At 41.6% G+C, this 18,099-nt stretch overlaps 1 protein-coding gene across 1 annotated transcript in view; it reads left to right on the top strand.

The window, feature by feature from the left end:
• The first annotated feature begins 9,603 nt into the window (after positions 1–9,603).
• Positions 9,604–18,099, top strand: part of STK32B (serine/threonine kinase 32B) — a 157,921-nt gene continuing 149,425 nt past the window's right edge. The window contains exon 1 of the mRNA XM_085059801.1: positions 9,604–9,919. Coding sequence (XP_084915927.1) covers positions 9,844–9,919 — 76 coding nt within the window. The 5' untranslated portion in view covers positions 9,604–9,843. The remainder of the gene's footprint in view (positions 9,920–18,099) is intronic.

Here is an 18,099-nt window from a genome sequence, read left to right as displayed (position 1 = left end):
CTATGCTTATTAAAAAGTTTAATTACTTTTTAATTATAAAAAATATTTTAAAGGCATAAAAAGTGCTAACATTAAGCTATTTTAAAAGCATAATTTTAACGTCAATTTGATCTTTGACAGAAGTTTCTTTCCTGAATTTATTTTTGCCATCACACAGATTTTTTAGAGGAAAATAGTGCTATAATATCTGAATAAAGGAGACATGACAAAATTGTAAGCAACTTCTTCACATTATAAGGACTTACAACTGCATCAAATCAATGGCATCTAGAGAGCTGCATATACTAGGAATCCCAGAAAACCCCAGATGCCATGAGCATAGCCAATTTTCCCCTTCTGCACTGACTAGTCTGTGTTGAAAGAGCTCCTTCCCCTTCTTAACCAAGCATGACTATTCCAAACTGGGTGTCCAATTGTACTTTAACAAGAAAAAAATTGCTGTGGAGAATGTATGTGATCCTGCAGGATTCCCCCCAGGAGCCAAACAAATTTCTCACCACTGACAGCTCCCTGGGACAGCTGATGGATCTGGCTGTAGTCTGCTCATCACCTGCACCTCTGCACACCACTGAGGACATTCAATAAGATGCCTCTCCTGGTACTTTTACACATTTTTCTGTTTGAATCATTGCTTGAATGTAAATTGAGGTAAGCAGTAGTGTAACACAGAACCAAATGCTGTTGTGACTGTACACAACGAGATTTTTCTTCACCACTCTTTTTTTCCATAAGCTGCATTTTCAGATTATTTTCTTTTTTCAGAGAAGGAGTGAAGAAAGAAAGAACAGGTAAATTCTGTAATTGGTCTAATGATATGCTGCTTCATGTTCATGATAATGACAGAAACATTGGGGGTTGGGTTGGGAAGGGAGGAGGGAGGCAAAAAAACCATGAAACAGGGGTTATAACCTCTTTAGAGACCAGGCAGTCAGAGAACTGGAGATGTCTTCTCCATCTATATCAGCAATCAGTTCAGTGCTGTTGGACCAGATCTGGAGCAGGAAAGACTTGGTGCTGGGGCTGTAATATCCATACTGTGCATACTGTAATATCCAGAGTGTGTACTGAGGCTGCTCTTGGTGTAAAGCAGAGCAAATAGATTCACTCAGCTGTGGGATTTGCTTCAAAAGTGCACTCCTGTGTCAAGCCAAACCAGCAATGTCAGTGTAGCAGTGCTGGGGGAAAAAATGCATCTGGTCACAGACCAAGGGACATGCTTGTTCAGGCCATCTCTGCAGTAGTTTCACTTGAGGGAAATCCTACAGCTGAGAAGATAAACACACCTTCGTGGAAAGGTTTATTGGTCCCATTTTTCTCATTGAACTAATGCATGATTGGGGGGTAAAGGAGCTTAGTGGGTTCATGGAAATATAATTTACAGAGATTGGTGACGACTTTGGCTCTGTAACAAGGTTCTGGCAGATAGCTGGGCTCTTGTGGTAATTGGATATGATTCCAGTAAATGCAATAGCAATGAGCAGCAAAATGCTTTCCCATGCTTATTTGTAACCAAAGGTAAATTACAAGGTGTCAGATACATAATTCCTGCTATTTTTCATGAGGTGCAATTACACCTTCAAGTTTCCAAACCCGTGTATTTCTCAAGCTCCATTGGGCTTCACTTGCATAGCACATTTAAGTCTCTCCCTCCTACTTTGTCTCTTCTACCATCCTATTGCACAGATTACAGTCTTGTATGCATATATTGAATGCACATGCAGCAAATCTCTTTATGAGACAAGGACAGAGAGAAATGTGATTAAATCTGATGAACAGCAAAGTAAACAAAACAGAAGAAAACATGGACATCTTTCCTTGGACTACAGTGTTATTGTTTAGCATTTTTTTCCCTGAAAATTATAATCGAGTATTTATTTTCTACCCTCTAAGCAATTAAGGTAGTGGAAAATGATAAAATTACTAATTTCAAGAACACTTATAAAACCTTGGATTCTCTTTTTTTCCCCAGCAGACACATGACAACCTTTAAATTTTGTTCATTGGTTCTGTAAATTTGAATGTGAATTTTTCCCCCTTTGCTGCAAACTTGGGCAATTCATAAATGCATCTATCTAGGCTTTAGTATGACACATTTTAGCAAATGGAATGAGTTATTCAGCAAATAATGTCTCCTTATTTTACACATACAATTATTGTTGATAACAGTTCATCCAGGTGCAACTTTTGTGAACAATTGATTCTTCTTTCTTTCGTTTCTCAGCTACCTGGGTTTAAAGCCATCATGGTTCCTCAGCTTGAATGGTTTTATCTTGTGATTTTCAGCAGAGGACTTCAGTTCTCAAATAGCAAGCTTATTAGTTTCTTATCTCTGAGATGAGAATACACGTCATGAGCAGCTTTGGATTTTTACATGCAAATTAAAACAAAAACCAACGCAAAACCAAAATGAAAAGGTGTAGCTACACTCCTGAGAAGAAAAGAAACAAGAGAGCTGTAAGTCACCCTGGCACCCCTATTTAAGTGTTTCACCTTAATAGCCCAAATGTAATAGCTCTAAAAGAGCAGCCTCTTAACTATTCTTCAAAGTAGGGCTCTTCATCACTTGAGCTACTTCATGAGTTCTTGAAAGACACACTGCAGGCTAGGAAAGATTGGGAAGTCTATAATTTTACATCAATCAATGCTGCTGATAAATTACTAGTCACAAGAAAGGACGTGACAAAACACAATAAGACAAGTTATTAATGGAGAATCCCCAGTGCTCCAGATACAGCTATATTGCATGAGGAGAGGAAGAAAAAAATCGTTAAGCAATAAAGCTTATTAAACAGCTAAGATTGAGGGGAACATAAACCACACAGGGCTGGTGCAGGCTGTGAAAGAGAGCAGCTGAGCCATTACAGTGCAGGGTAATGGCTGCACTGCTGAGCAGCAGAACAGCAGAGCAGGCTGCCCCAGGAAGCACAGATCCAGCATGACCTCCTTTCGGAATACTTAGCTGTGGGGAGGTGCAGGAGGTATCTGAGGTGCTGGAACCAGTTTGTCTCTCTAAAGAAAGGAAAGAAACCCCAGATGTTTTCATTTGCCCCTTCCTTCAGCTGCAAGAAGTTTACTTTGAAACTATACCTGTACATGAAAACACCTGGTGGAAAGACAAAGAAGTGTGTAGTGGTCACACACCATGAGCATCAAGAGCAGAACACTGGGGTCCCTAGTCACAGTTTCATTCCCAAGCTGAATAGGCTCAACCACAGGATGTTGCAGTAAGCTGATCACCACAAGGTCCTGTAGTGTCCCAAGACTTTTGTTGTATACATGTTTTGACACCCTCAGAAGGCATAGAAAAATTCCTTTCCAACATCCCAAATATAAAACTAAAGGCTGTGACTAAAACCTGTACAGGCAGAAGATATTTTGCCCATGCTTTTCTGTTGATGTGCCTTTTATGCAGAAAAGACCAATGTTTTGACTATTTGTTATACTTTTTTGGGTCTTACATTGCTTGACTCTGCTCCCACCACAGCTGTTTCAGACCAAATTATTGCCAGGGACCTTAAGAGGACAGCCACACATAACACTGCAGCAAGCTTACACCAAGTTTCTTGCATTCCAGCTGTACCACTGGGGTTCGCTTTCTCACCCTATGGGCTTCAAAACTTCAGTCATATCAAGGAAGGTACTAAGGAAAATCTTTCACAAGCTTTCCATGTCATTTCTGTGCTGAGGGAAATAAATAATGCATACCACGTTGAATGCCACAGAAACAGGTAAAAGGTACAAAATGCTGTCTATTTTGAAGTGATTTCTGCTACATATTGCAGTGAAAATTGCTTAGGGTTTATCAATCTGAGATTCAGTGTAACAGTGTCAAATCAAGAGATGAGCATAATGGACCTGATCAGGCTGTGACTGAAGCCAATTGCAAAACCACAACTCAGTAATAATATGTCCAAACTGGGGCCAGCAATTCTGGATCTGTAATCACTTTTGATCTCAGATTCCAGTAATTATTTTCTTTTCACTCCTTGAACATGCACAGGAAGTGGACTTCCTTTCTGTAGACAGTCAGCTTCTGAGGGACTCCAGTGGGCTGGGGACTTTTTCTAGAGCCAATGCTGGAATGGTGTTTGCTGTGCAAGTAGGCAATTTAATCTGGTTTGATTACTTGGTTGGCATCCCAGGATCATACAGATAAAATATGTATGATAAGTAAGACTAGAACCTAATTAGGAGCCCAACTCTAAGCCTACTGTATTTAGGACCCCAGGGTATTTGATGTAGTACAGAACTGACTTTCCCCTCTTTATCTGTTTAGGGTTCTGCACAAATAAATCGTTCCAGTTTTGCTCTAATGTATTACTCACTCAGGCATCCTTGTTTTTCTTGCCCTTTATGTCCTTTGAAAGGTGGTAAAGTCTTTCTATGATTTCCTAAGCTTAGCTGGCTGGTTAGGGACCAACCACTTTCCTTCTCCCCTGAAAGGGGCTGAGGATACAGCAGGTCTGAGTAAATGGCAGCAGTTGTGTTGTGCTGTGTTCACACAGAGGCAATGCAAAGGAAGGAGCTGGCTGGCAGCCTTTATATCTAACCCTTAGTGAAAGCTGTCAGCCTCCCTCTAAAATGGATGGTGGGAAAAGAAACTCTCACATCCTCACCATGAGATTTGATTGTGCATGGCTTGTCCATGAATTTATTCCATACTCCATTATCTGGGCTATGGCTGCTTTTATCCTCACAAAAATCCATGCCTGGTGACCCATACTGGGGTTAGTCCAAAACTCTGTTATGCTTTAAACTGGTGTCCTGGGGAATAGAGATGGGACTGCTGGGGAAGGAACAAGTGGGAGAGCAGGTTGTGAAGCCAAGCTAAGCCACTTTCTTCCAGCATTGCCTTAACTTTGGCAAAGTAAGGGAAACTTTGGTTTATGCTTGAACTAATTGTTGGAAACTTTGGTCTGTGCTTGAACTTATACTGTGTCACTTGCATGAACATGCCAGATGATGCCAACTAGATGTTTTTCACAGTAAACCTCAATAAAACTTCAGGCTTTTAACATTATCTTGATAGAGACTTAGGAGAAACAGTTTTCTACAAATTCATGTGGAGTGAAACAGGAGCTAGGCAATTTGCACAGTCTCTGGTCTTTCCTGGGAACAGCAAGCACTCATACCTGAAGAGGGACTAGAAGACTGTCAGCATGTATTTCAAGTTCTTGCCTCTTGCTTGCTTCTTTACCAAATATTCCCAATGCTCAATTCCTCTCAAATAAAAGTAAATATGAGCAGAGGCCATGTTCTGGGAGAAAACTATGGAAAGAAAAATTGTCCTTCTGATTTCAGCATGTTCTGAATTTTGTCACATCATACTGAGCTCAAAGAGTTGAGGGAGAGCAGATGTGGTTTGGAAACAGAGTTTGAGCAGATTTACCACTGCTTAATCTGACACAGTGAATCACCAAAGTGAGCTTATTGCAGTCCTGTGCAAAATTAGAATAGAATAGAATAGAATAGAATAGAACAGAATAGAATAGGTGTGGGGACCCTATTGGTTTTCAAGGAGGGGACTTTTTAACCCATCATCTTTCCTTTTAAAGTAGTCATAATCACAAAGATAAAAGATGCTATTTTAATATCTTCTTTGTTAACTCCAGGATAGTATTCAAACACAAAAATGTCAGTGTAAACACTCTGCAATTTACAAATATTAGCATATCAACAAGGTATGCTGTGAAATCAAGAACTGTAAGGTCACCCTCACCCTGTAAGTCTCATCAGAAGCATTTTAATACAAAAGATGTAATCACAGAATTACTGGCTTTAAACCACTGAATTCCCTAAGGGAAGTTTCATAATGCAAGGGAGTGTAATCATATTTGATTTTCTTTATTGCTAACTCTGCATGGAGATCTGAAAAAATCACTATTAATCTAAGCCAGACAACATAGGCCTTAAATGAAAATGTAAAACAATATCTTAAAATGGTGTTCGTGCTGATTGCCAGGGGAAGGGAGAAAGAAAAGAGGGGGAAGAAAAAAGCTCTATTACACTGTCATTTTTCTCTACTGTGTTTTCTGCATAGGAAATGCAGCAGTTACCAGCTAAAAATAAAATGTGGTTTTAAGTTTAGAACTTTGTTTATCTTGAGCAAAAGCTGATTGTCTTTTAAGAGAACAGATAAGCTTGAGAAGTTGGGTTTGGTTTTGGTCTTGCAACACTTAGAAACTGACTGCTTGTAGCTTAGAAATCTCTGTCCCAGAAGAGTAAAGATTTATTTGTTCTGAGAATTCTCAGGCTTCGGAAGGATATGATATGCATGATGTTATGATAGAGAATTTCAGACTTATTTCTGGTTTACAAAAGGAATTGGAAAAACATATGAGTAATTGTTCTTGAAGTGTTGTTAAATTTGAAGCAGTGGAATTCATATTGTTCTGAACATTTTTAAGAAAAAAGATACTGGATTTATGCATCTGTTAGGAGTTCAGCATGCATTCAGAGTTGCAAAGGACAAAGGGGAACCCAGGACCATGTGAATAAATGGCCTTTGTGTTCAAAGCTTGATATCACTCATGTCAAGGTACTGGAAAACAGCCACTGGTTTCCTAGAGTCTTTGCTGGGCCATGAGCACACATCTTAGCTTGGTTCCATTGGACACCATTATGTAAACAACTTTTGATTTACTTACAGACACAATGATGCTCCCAGGAGGGTGGTGAGTATCAAACAAACACATCGTAGCTCAACAGCAAAGACACTGATGCAATGAAGACAATATATAGCTTTGAGAACAGCAAACCCAACAATTCTTGTCAGATTATCATTTTTTTGGTCTGTTTCCATAGGAAATCACTGTGAAGGATAATGTCTGGCACTACTCAAGTGCAAGAGTTACAGAGGAATATAATGTTATCAATTAATAAATCAAAAAAGAAGGTCTCATTAATACTTTATTACTATATGTTAATTTTTCACATCTCACATTAACACAGCATGCCATTTATCTTAACCTCCTAGCTATGCTGAGGTTTAAACATAAGCCAGAATTTTTCACAAATCAAGGGCAGATTTATTGCAAAACTGTCAAAAAGGAGTCAAAAAGACACATCAGTCTAGTTGGAGTGACTAATTAATGGATAGAGACAACTCATTGTTCTGTAAACTGTTAGAATTGTTTTGGTTCATGGTGGGCCTTGTCATATGAAATCAACAAAGTCATCTCAGAAGACTCATTAGACTTTTGGTCTATATGAAGCAAGTCAGATGCAAAAAAGAAATAGAATAACTCTTGGAGGCAGTTTTAAGTAATTTTTATCGATTTTGTATTTTCTGTACACAAAGGAATACCAAACTGCTCCTGCTCATTCCATGTCTATATTCCATGGATGTGTTTCTTGGGTGTGAAATGATCAGCCTGGGGATTTACTGGCAAACTAGCTCTTCATGTTACTTGAAAGGTCACTTCAAAATGCTTTCACATGAATTGAAGCAATTAGATTGACTGGATGTAAGTCCTTAGCTCAGGCAGAAGGCAACTCTTACCAGCTGAAATGTCTTTAACTGGAAGTGCAGTCCTCCTTGCTCCTGCTAAAGAAAATGTTGGCTAATTAACCCAAAAGAGAGCTGAAGGCCTGTGATTTCTAAGTGCTGCTGGTGGCTTCTGATTGAAGGAACATAACCTCAGTAACATGTTATTATTTCTGGTTTTGACTGGATGTCTCAATCTTTGAATGAGTGAGTAATAAACAAAAGAAAAACAAAGAGTAAGTCATGCTTTCCAGAGTATGTTTTAGAAGAATAGTCATTGGTCAAAATTTTGAAAGCTTCCCTATTTTGTAAATGCTTTCACATGGAAATAATGGTAACCCAAATAATTTACATAAAGGATATCAACAGGTGATACAATCTATTCATGTCTACATATGGAAAAAATACAGCCATGTCTGAATTTATCATTTTTCTGTGTTTGTAGCTGCTGCAAGCTCTAAGCTCTCAGCTGTCAGCCACACAACACAGGGTCTTACCCACTCCATGCAAATCTAATCAGCCTTTCCCAGAGAGGTTATAGCAGGGTTATATTGGGTTAAAAGACAGGTGATGAGAGTAACTCAGACAGGTAAAAATCATATGCAAAGAGACTGAAAGTTCTCCTGCTTAATGTAGTATTTGTTCTTGGGCTTTTCTAAACAGCTATACTGAAAGAAGGGTGGTAAATATTACAGGAGAACATTAAAGTCTTTCTCTTTGGGTATATGGAAATACATATACCATGGCTTCAGGCTTTTGTTCTGTCTCCCTCTTCTCCCCATATAACAGTGAAGAAGCCAAACATGCAACTTCCATTTGATTTTCTGTTATTTTTTTCTGCAGGTTCCCCAACAGGAACTACAAAGGTTTTGACCTGGATACAATAATAATGTAGATTTCTTTTTCCGCCTGTTTCCCATTGGAGGAAGTGCCAAATGTAATTGTTTCCACTTCGCCACAAAAGTTGCTAACGGTGGCATTTTTGGAAGGGAGCGATACAGCTATTTCTGTCTATAAATATCAACAGCGAGCCTGGAAAGCCCTCACTGCTTGCTACACGGCAGGTGATTGGTGCTCTACCTTACCGGTGCTGGCAGGTTTCCCTAACTCACGTTTACAGGGAGCGATTTCAGGATGCACACGCGTGTACACATAGATATATGTATATAAATACATATTTTCCGTGTCCGTCTGTCCGTCCGCACACACCTCCATCTCCGTGCGGAGCCTCCCGCGCCGGAGCTGCCCCGTGCGGCCGGCAGGTGGCGCTGCTGGCCGGGCTGCCCGCTCCGGGCCGAGCCTGCCGGGGAGCCCCGGGAGCGGGAGCGGGAATAGCGGGAATAATAGCGGGAATAATAGCGGGGAATAGCGGGAAGAATAGCGGGAATAGCGGGAATAATAGCGGGGATAATAGCGGGAATAATAGCGGGAATAGCGGGGATAGCGGGAATAGCGGGAATAGCGGGAACAGCGGGGATAGAGGGAATAGCGGGAATAGCGGGGTATAGCGGGAACAGCGGGAATAGCGGGAATAGCTGGGAAGAGCGGGAATAACGGGAATAGCGGGAATAGCGGGAACAGCGGGAATAGCGGGAATAGCGGGGATAGCGGGAATCGCGGGGAATCGCTCCCTTCGCCTTCTCTTTGCCGCTTTGCTAACTCTGCGAAGTTCGGGCAACCCGCCGCGTCCCTCCGGGCTGCCGGGGCTGAACGGCCGCTCCCAGCCGGGAGGCGAAGCCAAACCCGTGTGGAGCAGCGCAGGGCAGGGCAGCGCTCACCCTGCCGCCGTGCCGCGCCCCGCAGCTCTGCGCGGCAGCGCTGCCAGCCCGGCAGCAGCAGCTCCGCACCCGCTCCGCACCCGCTCCGCACCCGCTCCGCACCCGCTCCGCACCCGCTCCGCAGCAGCCATCGCCGCCAGGGCAGGGCAGGGCAGGGCGGAGCGGGCAGGGCGCGGGGCCAGCCCCGCTGCCAGAGAAAGAGCGGGGGCTCCGCGCTCCCCAGTGGAGGTCTGGGAGGAGGAGAAGCGGAGGAGGGAGGATCCGCGAGGATCCAAGGTAGATCCAGCTTTTACCGCTTACCAAAAGGCACCAGCAGCAGGACCTCCGCCTCCTCCCTCCCCCCCTCCATCCCTCCCTCCTCCCCTAACTCCCTCCCTCCCCTGCCCCTCCGCGATGAGAGAAGGGCCAAGTCGGTGCGCGCCAGCCAGCAGCGGGCTCTGCCGGGGGCAGCCGGATCGCTTTCATGTCGCAGGGTGACTGCTAGCCCTGCGGAGGCTCCCCGGGCCGGCCGGCGGCGGGCGGGCACTGCCCCGTAGCCGGGTGCCGCCGGCGCGCCCCGCGGGATGCTGGCGGCGGGGGATGCGGAGCCGGCCGCGGACTAACATGGGGGGCGGCCACTCCCACAGGGCGCCCGTCTTCGACGAGAACGAGGACGGTGAGTGCGGAGCTGTCCGCGGTACCGACCGCGCCCCGCCGCGCCAGCACCGTGCCACCGTGCCCGGCGGGTTCGGTTCGGTTCGGTTCGGCAGCGCTCCGTGCGGAGCCCCGGGCTCTGCCCTGCCCAGCGCTCCGTGCGGAGCCCCGGGCTCTGCCCTGCCCAGCTCTCCGGCTGCCGCTGCGCTGCCCGGGGAAGCAGCGGCAGAGCCCCTTTGTCCAGCCGTGCACACCGAGAGCGTGGGGGGCTTTTAGGCACGGGCTCCAGTCTAGCACATCGTCAGCTGGGGCTTGAGCACATGGCGGGTAACTTCATACCTGCCATGTGTTTATGAATGGGCATCGTTTGGGAGATGGATGCCCACGGTTTGGGTTTTGTTTGTAGTCGTCTCTTTGCCCACCTGCCTGTTTTAAATGGTGATGTCTCTCTCAGTCTATACTTCTTCCATCACCTTTTCTTTCTGAAACTTTTTGTTTTTTGGCTTGCTCTATTACTCTGAGTTTCTACTCCCTGCCTTGATAATATGTCATAAGAAAGCGTATCTTGTAAAGTTTTTGGAAGGCAATGGAAAAGTTTGCCTAAAATGTGGTGTTTCTTTGCTCTTTGTGCATTTCAATGTCATTTTCCAATGTAGACTGTCTTTAGTTGGAATTATGTGAATGCATTTCAATTAAAATAATTTTGGGTCTTGAAGCAGAGGGAGCACAGCACTCTTAGAAAGTAGATAGCTGTATATTAAGATATAAATGTTTTTAATGTTATGCATGGGATAGATGTTGCTATCTGGACAATGGGTGCCTAATTTTGAGTGTATTCCTTCTGCAGAAATTCCCAATATGTTTTATTAGGAAGTGATTGTGCCTTAATAGACTCACATTGTTTTGGCTTCCTGGGCTTCATAACAAGTCAAAACCATGTATGTTCTGCCCTATGTGTTCAGGACACATGGAGATATTTGTTTTGCTAGTAGGGGTGAAAAGTCTAAATGCATGTAAACTGCTTGAAAGGGTGAAGACGTCTTTACTTGCATTTGAGACAAGATTACCATTCTCTGTTCCCTGGCAAAGCTTGCTGAGGTGTGGTTTACAACATTCCATTGTTTGTGTGGGGAATGGGACAGATTATTTACCATTGGTATATTGTGGAGCCATAGCTGTCATTTTCTTGTACTGATATCCAATTTCAGACCTTTACCATTGGTCATGCCATGTAAACAAACAGCAGGGAAAGAGCTGCCCATGCCTCCCCCAGGTAGAGTCTCAGCCATGCACAGTTTGTGTTGGAAACCTTGAGGTAACTCACTGAGAAATACTCCAGAGTGAAAACAGACTGTTAATCTTGTCTAGACACCCTAAGGTAAAAAGATACCCATGCTTCTGCCTGTGAAGACTTTTAATTGGGCTCTCTTGAGTTAGCAGCTTCCATGAATTACTACCACCTTTTTTTCTTTTTTTTTTCCACGGTACAAATGAGTGGTCAGTTTTGGAACAAAATGAACAAAGTTCAATACTAAATTATTGCAGAGATGCCTTCATGGCACTTAGTTCTTTTTCCATCAGGAAAACATTTCTGTAATGCAGCCATTATTAACAGCTAGTAACAAAAAGCACATGAAGTATTTATGGATTCCTATTAGGTCATTTTTTATTCTTTGTGTGGTTTTGTTTTGTCCTGAGGTGGTTTTTCCCATTATGAATGTTCCTAACATAATATTTTATTGCTCTGAAGATATTTTGCTTAGCATAATCATCTGGCTCAGAAGAGTTCATTGAAACAATAACCAATTTCCAATACTACTTACAAAATATTGTTCAGAGTGGCATTTTCCCAAGTCCCTAAAAATATGGCAAAATATCTCCTCTTTGAAAACGTGTCTTACAGAATTTATTACAAAATGAACCTGTTTTTCCATAATCCCACTAACAGCTATAAAAGTCACCATTTCCCACAATATTGGACTCAATATGTAATTTAAAAAAAAAAAAAAAAAACTAAAGAGAAAGTATAGCAAGAGAAAGTGGATTTGTTTCTTGAAATGGTATAGTTTTGCTCAAGAATGACAATGAATTCATAGAGAACCAGAATAGGTAAGTTGTGTATGAAGATGTAGGAATAGTAGAAACTAAGCTGTTTAGTGTACTGTGTATGTCACAGCTGCCTCTTAAAATTATAAAAATGATCAGAAAATGTTTTATATCCATTCATGTTAATGATGGATGTGGAATAAAACATGAATTTTGGAAGAAAAGGTTTAAAGCCATTTATTGTCACTCTGGAAATCGTAGGAAAAAAAGTTCCTTACTCAGTGTAGCACTTAAGAAATAAATAAATGGAAATAGTGTGTGAAGAGCACCCAGGCAGTGCCTGACAAGCCTGTGGGGTGTCTCTTCCAGAGTTACAACTCCTGCTTTCTGATGAGAAGAGGTGCTGATCCATTGAGTAGATACAAAAACTGTAAGTTGTATGTAGACTCCCCACCATGCTCAGGATAATAGAAAAATTATTCTGGAGAATCAGAAGCCTGAACTGCATGCTGTTAGTCCCCAGTTATTACAGACAGTACAACACATCATTACCATACACTAATCTTTTTAAAGGTTGTAATGCATGCCATTTTTACCAGCTACATTCATTCACTGTGTTCCATTCTTATTAGAAGGATCTTCCAGAATTTCACTCTTTGAATGCTTAGAAACATCTGTTTTATTGACTAAATGTTTCATAACCTATTTATAAGATTCACATTTAATTCAAGTTTTTGTTAGTTTACAATGCTCTTTCCCCTCCAGGATTACTCTGAGGCTTTGAGAGGCAGCAAAAAAGTCCCCTCTCACTCTGATTTGTAGGGAAACCTTTTCTATTTTTCTATTATTTCTACTGCCTTCTTATTTCCTGTGCCCTGCATCTGTCTGCATTTGAACTTGTCTTGGTTTCACTCAGATAACCCAAATTGCACACAGAATTGCAGGTGAGTTTTCATCAGGACCTTGTGTTGGATGAAATACATCCTGTTCTCTGCTGGAAATAACTTCTAGTACAGCCTATAACTACATATTCCCTTTTCATGGACTTACCACATGGATAGTTCTGTCACCCTGTGGTCAGTGCCCTGCTCAGTAATTTCCATTGAGGAGCTCCAATCTCTGTTAGAAGTTTTTGGTGTTCTAATGTACAAGACCTTTTGCATGACTGAATTTTGGTCTATTTTCACAGTCTCAAAGATGACCCCTCACTTCTTTCCTTTCAACACTCTCATTCTTCTTTATCCAAAGTTTTAAATTATCACCACGCTGAATATCTCCATGCCAGTTATCAAGACCACTGAACACTTTGTGTAAGCATTCAGCTGGATCATTTCTGGACTTAATCTTCTTTGATATTAACTCCTGCCAGCCTCATAATTCCCATTTCCAAATAACATTTTTTCCTGTATTACTGTCATGGTTTAACCCCAACCAGCAGCTCACTCAGCCACACACAGCCACTTGCTAACTTTCCCCAGGTGGGATGAGGGAGAAAATTGGGAGAATAAAAGTGAGAAAACTCATGGGTTGAGATAAAGACAGTGTAATATGGAAAGAAAAAGCTGTGCACACAAAGAGTGCAAAACAAGGAATTAATTCACTGCTTCCCATGGGCAGGCAGGTGTTCAGCCATCCACAGGAGAGAAGGGCTCATCACATGTGGTGGTGACTTGGAAAGACAAATGCCACCACCCTGAATGTTCCCCCCTTCCTCCTTCTTCCCCCAGCTGTTTACACTGAGCACAAAGCCACATGGTGTGGGATATCCCTGTGGTCAGTTGGGGTCAGCTGTCCTGGCTGTGTGACCTCCCAGCTCCTTGTGCACCCCCAGCCTCCTCTCTGGTGGGGTGAGATGGGATGATGGACAGAAAATGCCTTGGCTCTGTGCAAGCACTGCCCAGCAAGAACTAGAACTTCCCTTTGTTATCAGCACTGTTGCCAGCACAAATCCCAAACACTGCCCCACACTAGCTGCTGTGAAGAAAATTCCATTCCAGCCAAAACCAGCACAGATGCCCACCTTGCATTTTTCCAGTTAATCCTCACGTTGTTCAGCTTTTCTTATACTTTCTTACGTATCACTTCAAAGAAATTGAGAAAAATTATAGTTAAGCTTACTCTATCATCTACAAAATAAGTTTGTCATCAAGGAGAAATATCTGGTTATTTGTGTGCAAAAAACTTCTGGAAAAAACAGTGCTGTATTCATCTCATTTTTCTTCTTAGCCTAGGGTAAAGCATAACAACAGCTAGGAATAATCCAGGGAACAGAGCCCTTTGTTTGCCTAGACCTTGTACTCTGGCTAAAGATATATAAAAATATGTTTAACTTCTTGACTTTTATTGCTCTATAGGTTGGATAGAGAACTAGGTCTTGTTCTGTAGCATCACTACCTCTTATCAAAGCTAGATACTTATATGGTGTGGAACTATAACATTTTTTCAGACATTTAAAAAGCATTTTAAGCCAGCTACTATACAAATTGTGTAGTCAATTCAGGCAAAAGGAAAACGGTTTTATTTAGATTAATACTACTGAAGTAAAGGGACCTGACTCTCTTCACCTTGAATATTTCCTATTCTCATGACAACTACTCTCTCCTGAATATGTATATCTAGTACTAATATCAGGAGAGCAAGGAAGTAAATTTTTCCTCATGTTCAACTTTTCAGAAACAGCAATATGTTCACAAGAGTGGCAATGGAAGAGTAAGGGTAATATTCACCATTGGTAAAGGTTTCCTCCAAATTCTGAGTAAATATCACAAGTAATGAATATATTAGCAATAACCTAGTGACTGTAAACAGTGTCTTTCATGCTGGATTTGCTTGGCTGTGTTCAGTTAAAATTTCAATCATATTCAAAAGGTGAAAATGAAATAGTCAAAAAGAGTCATTTAGAAAAGAGCTGACTCAGGAGAGACATTACTACTATCAAATGGGAATAATGTATTTGCCTACATTGTGGTGGAAGATACAGAGGAAAGGATGAGAAACAAAGTGCTGGAAATTAGAAGTTGGTTCTGCCAAGTGATATGGCAGTGGTATTTGATTATTTGGGGCTGAAAAAGTTTGCTACAGTTACTTTTGGAAATAAGTGTACTGAACCTTTAAAGAGTTTGTTTTTCTTTTCGTAGTAGATGGGCTTTACCTTGGAAAAAACCATGTATTTGCAGAAAATCTTTCACTGAGCACTCTGAAGCTGCAGAGCTCCAACACCCCTCGGTGGAGGTCACTGTGCCTCAGTGGCGTAGTCTTATATGTAGGAAATGAGGCATAGCAAGATATCTTGGCTGTTTCTCCATGGCCAGAGCCTGTTTCACTGCAATGCTTATGGATCTACTCCCCTCCAAGGAAGTGCTGAAGTCCCACTTCCTTGTCTGAGCCATGAGGCTTTATTCTGTTGTAGTGTCATAACTACAGACCTCAATGGAAATCTTAGGTACTAGAGAATATAGCATCCATCCTCTGGAGCTAAACCTGCAATTTGAAGTTGTAATTTAAAATAGATTTCTACCCCTCCTCTCTAGAAAAGCCTTCAGCTTAAATGAAGGATTTAAAATTGTTGGCGAGTGTCAGAAAACATCATTATTAAATGGACAGCTGCTGAAAAGACTTGTACTAAAAGCCTGAAACCCAGATGCAGAGCCTGAGAAAAATGCCTGCAATTAGTGTGGATTCAGGTAGCTAAATTCTGAGCATAATGGCTGACTTGATATATAAGTGCAGTGAAAGCTGAAGAACTATAAAGTGACATAGGGAAAAATGACAAACAAGAGTTTTTCTTGGAAGCGATTTAAAGCAATGGTTAAATGTCAAAATGAGTCAGATTGAGAACAGAGTATGCAGTGTCCAGTTATTGTCAGAGATATGATAGTGCTCATCATCCTGCTGCCACAGAGCTATAATGGATAATGTCTGATGCAGGCACAGAGCTGCAGCACACAACTCCAATCACGAGGATAATAACACACTCTTTTCAAACTACTTGTTTCGTAAAGTACAGCCCTAAAGAACAGTTAAATAAAGGGTTTGGTGTTTAAATACCTTCTGTTAGAGAAAGTAGCAAACATCACGTGGGATCAATAGTTCTGCTGGATTTTTAGTTTGTTCGTGGAAGTTCTGTGGTGTGTAACGTTGCATTTTAATTTTTTCTTTGGAAAGATGAATATTCCAGTTCCCTTTAGAACTGAATTGGATAAGAATACCACCATGTGATTTAAAAACTGCTCAAAGGCAGTTCTGTTGAAAACCACAGCTGTCAAAGGCATTATTTTGTGCTGAATATCAATGTTTTACATAAATTAGATTCAGACCATTGGATTTTTAAAAATATTTTGTTTTATGACCATGATGAATTTTATACAATTTTATTTTCCTTTCTTGAAATTTAGACAGGAAGCCATCGTTATATGTAGCTGAAAACACTTCAGAAACCCTAACAGTGGTGTCTGTACAATCACAGAAGAAAATAGATCAGGGTTGACATTACACTTACAGTGTGATATGACACACTGGGAGAATATAGGCAGAGAGAAGAGCACAGAAGGACAACATGACAATTTCAGGCAGCCACAGAGGTACAAGCTGTCAAGCTGTTGGCAAAAGTTTACATGGTGTGTGCTGAAGGAGGCTCAGAAGGAATATCATGACATTGCAACCACCATCAGCCCCTATCTGCCTGACTCAGGCTTTGGTACAATGCACACAAATAATGTGGACCTCTTCAGACACTAAGTGATAATTGTAGGTGAAGTTTAATACTGTATCACTTTTCCCTTTTTTATAGGGATCCCTAAAGAAGATGTTAGCTTCTTGTTATCTCAAATGAGCTGCATCTCTGTTCCACCATTTGAATGTCCTAAAAATGTTGTGCAATATCAGATTTACCTCACACTGTCAGGATTAGAACAATGATCCTTAAGATCTTTTCCAGGAAGAGCTAAAGTATTTGCCAATTTTACTTTACTTTCCATCATTCACATTCAACAAAATCTCTGCCAGTAATATCTTAGACATCCACCAGATAAATTTTCAAGGTTCTTCCTAATAATATTTACTCCAATTCCAGATTTAGTTTTCTGTTTTGGTGGAGACATCCTTGTCAGGACCTCCATCTTAAAAAAAGACATCCTATGAATCTTTGCTGCTGCTTTTGTAGACTTCTAAAATTTGCAGAAGTGTTGGCATGACACCTGCCTCAAAGAGTGTTTAGGAATTTCTTGTTGGCCTGTTATCCAGGAAGTGCTCAGGAGAGGTAACATTTTACCCATGTTGCAATATGAAGTGTGCCTGGATATCAACAGGCCTTTTGCAAATAGCTAAGTATAAATAATTCAAAGCTAACCAAGCATCAAGCAAGATAAGCTTAGAGACTCCTATTTAAGATCAGAGAAAGTTCTGATTGTGAAATAAACTCAGAAAAAACAAGATTATGTCCCAATCTCAACACCATTGCTTTTGCAGTCCCTCCTTCACAAATTCAGATATCTCCCATCCCTGCCCACAGCTGTTGCTTGCACTGAAAAGGCTTTGCTGCTTCAGCTGTGCTATTTTTGTTTGCTGTGTCAAAGAGCAGACTTTCAGAGAGCTGGGTCATGAAGGACTGGAAAAGCTGAATGGTGGAAGGGGCAGCAACCTGAGAAATAGATGTTTGGTTTTTTTTCCCAGGATAAAAGGGTTTCAAATGTGCAGAGACATTAAACTGACTCTACTCCTCAGTATTGGCTTCACTTCCTGTAGAGTTCAAAAGATCTGACGCCTTCCCCTAGAACAAGGGGGGACAGATCTGCCTCCTCCCATCTGGCTGCAGTGTGACAGACACTGAGTCATGGGTAGCACTTGTCATGAAAGAATTCTCTGATGGGGATGTGTGAATGAGGGTTACAAAGCCAGCAGTAGCTACTAGGGGGGGATGCAGTTTTTTGTGACCCTTGGGTACCATACTGTCCAATGAGTGACGTTCAGCCTGGAATCACATGTTGTGCCTGACTGAATTAGAAAATGGCCAAGAAAATCTTTGGGAAAAAAACATAGTAAAGAATTATGATTCTGCTTATATATACTCAAGGAAAGTAGATCCTATCTAACCAGAACTGTCTTTGTAGGCATAAAACCAAAGAAGACAGGGTTTTGTTGGCCAAGCATAAGACTCAG

This window comes from Lichenostomus cassidix, chromosome 4, assembly GCF_008360975.1.
Source record: "Lichenostomus cassidix isolate B80296 chromosome 4, HeHo_3.0, whole genome shotgun sequence".
Lineage (NCBI taxonomy): Eukaryota > Metazoa > Chordata > Aves > Passeriformes > Meliphagidae > Lichenostomus > Lichenostomus cassidix.
Note: the sequence above shows the minus strand (reverse complement) of the source record. Positions and strands in the feature narration are given on the sequence as shown.